At 44.9% G+C, this 8,489-nt stretch overlaps 1 protein-coding gene across 1 annotated transcript; it reads left to right on the top strand.

The window, feature by feature from the left end:
• The first annotated feature begins 1,202 nt into the window (after positions 1 to 1,202).
• Positions 1,203 to 3,154, top strand: LOC117551621. The gene is made up of 3 exons (XM_034224553.1): positions 1,203 to 2,464; positions 2,587 to 2,756; positions 2,974 to 3,154. Exons 1-3 carry the CDS (start codon positions 1,361 to 1,363, stop codon positions 3,152 to 3,154), a joined length of 1,455 nt encoding a protein of 484 aa, XP_034080444.1. The 5' UTR covers positions 1,203 to 1,360.
• The last annotated feature ends 5,335 nt before the right edge of the window (positions 3,155 to 8,489 follow it).

The raw sequence follows: 8,489 nt of genomic DNA, 5'->3' as shown, positions 1-8,489 counted from the left end.
AGGGGGCTAATCATTCAGGCCTCAACTGTATATATATATTTTTTTTTATATATGCTACTAACACCTTTTGAATAACATCTCCCTCCTGTTGAGACATATGTGGTTCAAAATAGCTGGATATCGAAATAGGCTTCTTGGCTTTCCCATAAGCTTTTTGTGTTCTGTGTTAATAGATGTTTTATTAAGAGTTCTCTCCTTCAGGTGCATTTCCCTCAGTATTTCATGGTCAATGTGTTAAAATGTCAGTTTTACATGCGCCGGGATCACATAAGAAAATAATCTCCTCTCCTTGTACGTCCCAAGTTACAAATGTTTTTTTCTGATTGTGATAGCATCATATCTACTGTGTTTAGTTAAACACGCTTTTTTAATGTTCCGGTGTTATCATGAAGGTCTCTGTCGTGTAGAGTCGGTGTATGAACTCCAGTGATTCCCGCAGAAATGAAATATACTTTGGGGGAACGACTCGGGTGGGGTGGGGGGGGGGGGGGTGCGTGAAAAAAAATCTCCTCAGAAATCTCTCAAAAATGTAGGAGCGGGGCTAGTCCTGGTGGGCTACCCAGGCTGAGTGACAAGGTGGCATCCAGGAAACTGAAATTTGCAGGTCACTGCCATCGACACCAGGAACTTCCAGCTGGCAAGTTAGTACTCTGGGAGCCAACACACGGGCACCGACCAAGAGGGCGCCCCACGCCAACATACGTGGAGGTGCTGAGGAAGGATGTGGGGGTGGAAAGCTCCACAGAGCTGGCCGGGTGTATGGAGGACCGTGAGGATTGGCGAACCCGTTGGCAAACTCGTCTAAGGACGACCTAGTAGTAGTAGTCCTTGATTGGCTCAAGTTCACACCTTTTTAGGGGCGGGGCTAGTGATGTTGTCCCGGGGATGCTTAGGAGTTGATAAAGGAGATAATCCCACTAACGTCATCATTTGATTCCAAAAGTGGGTCTGGACTCGCGCCCATAGAGGCTGTTTACACAGTATAATGGCTCCCCCAAAGTATAATTTATGGGTGGCTCCCCCCAAAGTATAATTTATGGTTTTTTAAGTTTTTTTTACTCACTGAGCACTCATTGCCACCAATGCAAATGCAAATGAGTGCTCACTGAGTAAAAAAAAATAAAAGAACACACAAATTATACTTTGGGGGGAGCCATTATACTTTGGGGGCCCCCCAAAGTATTAACATGCTGTGGGAATCACTGAACTCCCTCTGTGTGTGTGGTGTGTGTTCCATTACACCGGTCCTGAGTCAAGGGGCCGGTCCAGCTGTGTAGGTCTGGTGGATCAGTTGCCTACCTGTCTTTGTCGTTCTTGTTTCAGACCTCCTCTGTGGTGGCATCAGAAGGAAGCCTCCAAGATGGGCACCGCGGACAAGCTGCTGGATCTGATGTTCAGCTGGATGGAGAATAGGGAGCACTGTGCTAAGCAGCTGAGGAAACTGGCCCGGGAGCTGGAGGATCTCAAAGAGAACTGCAACGGCAGCCAGTGTGTCGGGAACACAGTGTCGGTGGTGGGAGCTGCTAGCCTGCTTGGAGCTGGCGTGGCCACATTGATCACCGCCGGTTTAGCGGCTCCGTTTCTAGCGTTAGGAGCAGCCTATACATTTGTAGGTGTAACCATATCTCTGGTTACTCAACTTACTGAGCACCTCTCATCCAGCAAGACGATGAAGAAAGCGCAGAGCATAGAAAGCGAGAGCAACGAGATTGCAGAAGAAATCAAGAGTCAGTTCGAGCATCTGAGGAAGGTGGAGTGTAAGGCGGAGAGCGTCAACGCAGACGAAGACGAGCTGGACCAACGAGTCATGGCTAAGATCCCTGCAGCCATCGCCAGAAGGAGTGGTCAGAAGTGGACAGTCTGTGATGGCATCAAGTTGTCTTCTTCATCTGGGCCACAGTTTTCTCGGAATGCGCTATTAAACCCACTAATGCCTGCACTTGCTGATGGAGTTTTCGGTATTTTAGTAGTCTTTGCATTTAAAGCAAGTGGAAAGAAATCTAAACTGCTGTTTGCTAAAGCAGGCCAACAACTCATCAATAAAATGTCCACAACTGGACTCAAAACTGCCCTTGAAGTAGGGGACACTGCCCTTAAAGTAGGGGGCACTGCCGTTAAAGGAGCGGGCACTGCCCTTAAAGTAGGGGGCACTGCCGTTAAAGGAGCGAGCACTGCCCTTGAAGGAGCGGTGACTGCCGTTAAAGTAGGGGACACTGCCCTTAAAGGAGCGGTGACTGCCCTTAAAGGAGCGGGCACTGCCGTTAAAGGAGCGAGCACTGCCCTTGAAGGAGCGGTGACTGCCGTTAAAGGAGCGAGCACTGCCCTTGAAGGAGCGGTGACTGCCGTTAAAGTAGGGGACACTGCCCTTAAAGGAGCGGTGACTGCCCTTAAAGTAGGGGGCACTGCCGTTAAAGGAGCGAGCACTGCCCTTAAAATAGGGCGCACTGCCCTTAAAGGAAGCATGGTAAGATCTTACATGTGTTTTTGAATGACTCTGATATCCTCTGCATACAGCTACATATCATAATACTAGAGACATCACTGTGAATGTTGTTGAGGCTGACGGTGTGAAATATTCCTGCTCAGGTTGTTGGAGGAGTTGTTGGACTTGCGTTTGCACTTGACGAAGCGATAGACAGCTGGAAGAAGATGATCGAGAAGAATCACGTGACTGAAGCGAGCCAATCCCTGAGAGATACCGCCGACGCCTTGGACCAGATGAGCCGGACGCGGAGGAATCAGTTCGACGACATAAAGTGAGATGTTTATTTTACCGCTGGGTGGCTTTGACTATAAAAAGATATAATCATTTATTAGTTGATTTATATTTTGTATTAATAATCTGAAGTACGGAAGACCGGTACCTTCCAGAGAAACTTAACTAGGAGTTTAACCTCAACAAATATCTTAAGCATTGAGCCAGGGCAAAGCAGGTTTCTTGAATCATGCTAACTGGACTGGTTTCGTTCACAGGACGAAGATGGCTAACAGGCAACGAGAACACGAGGAAAGGCTGGAGAGAGAGAGACTGGAGGAAGAGAGACTGGAGAGAAAGAGACTGAAGGAAGAGAGACTGGAGAGAGAGAGACTGGAGAGAGAGAGAGACTGGAGAGAGAGAGACTGGAGAGAGAGAGACTGGAGAACGAGAGGCTGAAGAAAGAGAGACTAGAGAAAGAGAGACTGGAGGAAGAGAGACTGGAGGAAGAGAGACTGGAGGAAGAGAGACTGGAGGGAGAGAGACTGGAGAGAGAGAGACTGGAGGAAGAGAGACTGGAGAGAGAGAGACTGGAGAGAGAGAGACTAGAGAGAGAGAGACTGGAGAGAGAGAGACTAGAGAGAGAGAGACTGGAGGAAGAGAGACTGGAGAGAGAGAGACTGGAGAGAGAGAGACTAGAGAGAGAGAGACTGGAGAGAGAGAGACTGGAGAGAGAGAGACTGGAGAGAGAGAGACTGGAGAGAGAGAGACTAGAGAGAGAGAGACTAGAGAGAGAGAGACTGGAGAGAGAGAGACTGGAGGAAGAGAGACCGAAGAGAGAATGGTTCCCAGCACTACAGGAACACAGGAAACTAAAGATGGCGGGCATTGCGTTGGGCTTTCTGTTTCTGTTTCAAGGTGCCATTTTCTGTAAAACAGACAAAGATATGAGTTTGAGTTTAGAGGGAAGCATCCAAGGGAAGGATCCAAGTGAAGGATCCAAAGGAAGCATCCAAGGGAAGGAGACTGAATCCCACATGGGTTTAAGACATGAGGAAGAAAGACAGGGCCATCAAGCAGAGCGGACAGGAAGTGAGTTAGAGAGACAGAGTGAGCAGACAGGAAGTGAACAAGAGAAAGGGAGTGAGCAGACAGGAAGTGAACAAGAGAAAGGGAGTGAGCAGACAGGAAGTGAACAAGAGAAAGGGAGTGAGCAGACAGGAAGTGAACAAGAGAAAGGGAGTGAGCAGACAGGAAGTGAACAAGAGAAAGGGAGTGAGCAGACAGGAAGTGAGAGCATCCAAAGAGAAACCCCATTCGTCAGGGCAGCGTTGTTAAATGTTCACTCGATGAACAAAAACACATCCACCATCTTAAAGCTCATCACAGAAATGATGCTGGACGTCTTTTTCTTAACTGAGACGTGGTTAAAGGAGGGAAATGCAGGCAACGTCCTCGAGGAGGCTTCGCCCCAAAACTTCAGATCCTTCCGTCATGTGAGTGAACTCATCGGGTATAGAGGGGTAGCTATCCAGTTCTCTACAGGGTTGCATGGTGAACAAATTCAGTTTGTCAACATAAACTCCTTTGAATGCGTGGTGACAGATCTGAAACACATCAAGTGGGAAGAACCCGTCCTGAGCATCAACCTCTATCGCCCGCCAGAGAAAACCCTGAGCACCATCCGCAACTTCCTGAAACAGTTTCAGGAACTCTTGGATCTGGTTTCCCAAGACTACAACAGCATCATTGTGACCGGAGATTTCAATATCTGGGTTGATGATGATTGGAGGACCTATGTTAAAGAGTTTCATTTGTTTCTACTGATCAACGGCTTCGATCTGCACCCAAGGGAGCCGACCTACCCCTCCGGTCACACTCTGGATCTGGTGCTCACCAGAAATGTTGACATTTCTGACCTTGAAGTCCGGAACGACCAAATATCAGATCATTACACCGTGTATTTCAACTGGAGGCCAGTGCAGAAAAATAAAAGGAAAAAACCAAACAAGGATGGGAAACGATTTAAAAAGAGTTAAAAATGTAACTTTGACTTTCTCAAAGTGTTAAGTAATACAGGACTCGTTTAAGGTCTGATTCTGATCATTTACTTCAGTTTGAATTTCCCCCAATGAAACAGCGTGGTTCTACCCAGGGCTGCCCCTGGCCAACTTGGGGCCCCAAGCGACATTGTGACATTTTTTATTTTGGAAACAAAGTAGGCTTTGCAAATATAATTCCTGTTAGTTGTTATTATTATCAACAGTTACTTTTTTATACAGTGAGGTAAATGGTAAATGTGCATGTATGTCGTTCAGTATGCGTTTACAGGTGACTACGTCTGCATTTCCTGCCAAATACTAGCCTCAAAAATATTCAAATATAATTAATGCAAATAAACTACTTCTACTAATAATAATAATCATAATCAATTCAATTATATAAATACTATATTATTTTATTATAATATAGTTGTAATATAGTCAAGACAAAACATGCTTATGACATGCTCAAAAACTGATATTTCTTAAATCTGTATTCATAGTTCCCTGTCAGCAATGCATCAACAACTACACACACATTACTATCCACTGATAGCTGATAGCTCCCATAGGGTGTCGAAGCCCCTCCCCTTCCGGTGGAGCTCCATGGGACCTTATTTCGGAAAAATTATGTATTGAAGTCAATGGATAGAGAAAGATTATCTTTCGATCCCGTTTGAATTGTAACACGAATTACACATATGATGTTTGTCGATTTAAAAGATTATTTTGTAAGTCAAAAAAATTAAAATGTCGTAAAACTGTGAAGTAACACTTTGTGTGAAACGCCGAATGAACTACAACTCTGGTCTCGCACAACAAGATGGCCGTCACTACTGTCTTGTCAACAAAAGGATTGACTTCTGTTGAGATCTCCATATGAAGTGAATACTTAAAACGAAAGTTAATTATAAATCATATATGATCAATCATATTATTGTATGAACCCATAATGAGAATGCTTCTTGATGGTTTTTGAATATGTATGTATGCTTACAATTTTATCTGTTGCTATTTGATAACTTTGTGTTTTGAAAAAGAGGGTGTTGAGTTTCATAGTATGTTGAATACTTAAAACGAAAGTTAGTTATAATCAAATATAATCAATTATATTCTTGTATAACCCACAATGAAACAAAACACCAGTGGTTCATAGCCATAGAAAATGTCTAGTCATGTTTTAGCTTTTTTTTTTACACAAACATGGGAAGGTGTGTCTTAGGCCATAGCCAATAGAAGTTGTTGGTTGGGGATAGAGGAGGTGTTTTTTGGGGTTTTCGATCTGGTTTTTTGAGAGAGCGAGAGAGAGAGGGGGGTTTTCCCTGGTATACTCTCTCCCGGTAGGCTCTGGCCCTCAGAGCTGGGTAAATAGCTCTCGGTAAGGTTGCCTGGAATGCGTTATTATTACGTACAGGACCTTAGGACTAATAATTCTAGTTAGACCTTGGAAAGATGAGAAATATGAATTATGGTTTTAGATAACAAATATAACCCCAGCATGATATGTTTCGTATGATTATAATGTGTTAAAAGTAGGGCCGGGACTTTAACGCGTTAATTAAGATTAATTAATTACACAAAAATTAACGCGTTAAAAAAATTAACGCATTTTAAATCGCACTTTAATCGCACTTATTTTTGCACAGCGGAACGTTTCTCACTGGATGAGTTTCAGGCGTACCGATTATACTGGAGCACCAACTAACGTTCATGACTTCAGCATGGGACTTCAAACAACAACAAACCACGGTGAACAATAGTCAAACATGAACGAACAAGCTGATGGTCGGCCCCGTGGATGGGAAATTTTGTTTTAAAAAACGGACGGATGGAAGCGTCGATAAGAGCACGGTTGTGTGCAAATTATGCAAAAAAGAATTTGCATATCACCGCAGCACATCAAGCCTAAAATATCACCTAAATGCAAAGCATGTAGCAGCTAGCGTGGACGTTAGCCCGACTCCGAGTACAAGGAACCACACCCTGACCCAACCCACACTCAACCAGATGACTGGTTTCAGGGCCAGGATAAGTAAGTCCACGTCTGAGAAAATAACCAACTCCCTGGCTCACTGGATTGCACTCGACTGTAGACCACTTAGAGTGGTTGAAGATAAGGGGCTGCAAAAGGTACTCCAGATTATATCGTCTGACGCAACATATGAGCTGCCATGCAGAAAGACAGTGACAAAAAGAATCCAGCAGCTTTATGACAATGAAAAGGAAGATAAAGAGAATTTATTGGAGAAAGCCGAATGTGTTGCCCTGACTGGGGATCATTGGACCTCGGTAAGCAATTCAAATTACCTCGGTGTGACGGCACACTTTATTGACATCAAGTGGCGTCTTCACTCATTTGCCTTGACCATCCAGAAGACCACCACTAGGCACTTTGCTGAAAACGTGGCAGAAGATTTTGAGTCTGTGGCAGAGGCCTGGGAAGTCACACTAAAAGTCACCACAATCGGAACAGACTGTGCCCGAACCATGATCGCTGCAATGAGACTGCTCACATTCCAGCACATGCCGTGTGTTGCTCACGTGTTGCAAAGGACCATCACAGTTTGCCTTGCTGACAGCGGGTTCACAGGCACATTGGCAAGATGTCGTAAGATAGAGGGGCATTTTAAACACAGCCCCTCAAACACAGAGGAACTGCACAAGGAGCAAACAGAACTAGAACAAGACAAAGAGCCACTGATACAGGATGTTTCCACAAGGTGGAATTCAACACTGTTTATGATCTCTCGTCTGCTGAAGAACCAAGAGGCTGTGAAGGCTACTCTAGCCAAACAGAAGCACAATCTCACCATGTTGACTACAGCAGAGTGGGACAGACTGCAGAGGCTCGAGACCCTCCTTAAACCATGCAGGTAAACACCCACCAACTGTTTTATTAATGGGATTAATTCATCATTGCTGTCCCTTGAAAAACGTTGTGAATTGACTATGATTGTGCAGTATAAATTAAATTGCTTTTCCAAAATGTATTGTACTGAATATCAATATCACTATGACTATAGTATAAAGTTGCTACTGTTTTTAATCTACTATTAATTGGTACAATAATAAATCACTTTCCTAAACTATCCACTGCAGATATGTGACTGAGCTCCTTGGGGGTGAGACTTATGTCTCGTGCTCTGTTGTGTTACCTGCTCTCCGCCACCTGACCCGCACCATGGAGGTCTCAGATGACGACCCAGCCTATGTGGTGAGGTTCAAGGCTGCCTTTAAAAAGGACCTGTCTCAACGCCAAGATGCACTCAACCATGGATGAGTCAGGGTGGCTACAGCACTCGACCCGCGCTTTAAGGTAACATGTGTAATGGTCTTCTTTGTTTTTCTCTTTTCTTGCTTTTTGACCTCCTTTCCCCTGCCCCCCCCTCTTTTCCCCTCCCCCCTCTTTCTTTCTATGGAATAACAATATGATGGGAACCATGTACGAAAATGAATTTCACCCACCTTTTTACGCTGTAAATCTGTGATGTGACAATAAACCTGATTCTGATTCTGATTCTAAGGACCTAAAGTGTCTACCAAGAAGAGAGCGAGGAGGGGTGTGGACCAGCGTTGAGGCACTGCTGCAAAAAGAACCAGACAGAGCCACTCCAGAACCCACAGAGGAGCCAGCAAGGAAGAGGAGCTTCCTGCTGTTTAATTCAGACTCTGAATCAGAGGATGAAGAGGGGCCCAACGGGGCTCTGGGCCGCTACAGAGCAGAGCCCACCATCAGTGAGACAGACTGCCCA

This window comes from Gymnodraco acuticeps, unplaced genomic scaffold (genome assembly GCF_902827175.1).
Source record: "Gymnodraco acuticeps unplaced genomic scaffold, fGymAcu1.1, whole genome shotgun sequence".
In the NCBI taxonomy this organism is placed as follows: Eukaryota; Metazoa; Chordata; class Actinopteri; order Perciformes; family Bathydraconidae; genus Gymnodraco; species Gymnodraco acuticeps.
The sequence above is the reverse complement of the archived record's forward strand: the minus strand, read 5'-3'. Positions and strand labels throughout refer to the sequence as shown.

Coding starts and splice junctions, on each gene's coding strand:
- LOC117551621 (XM_034224553.1), top strand. CDS start 1,361: ATGGGCACCGCGGACAAGCTGCTGGATCTGATGTTCAGCTGGATGGAG. Junction 2,465..2,586: donor CTGCCCTTAAAGGAAGCATG/GTAAGATCTTAC, acceptor ATTCCTGCTCAG/GTTGTTGGAGGAGTTGTTGG. Junction 2,757..2,973: donor AATCAGTTCGACGACATAAA/GTGAGATGTTTA, acceptor TTTCGTTCACAG/GACGAAGATGGCTAACAGGC.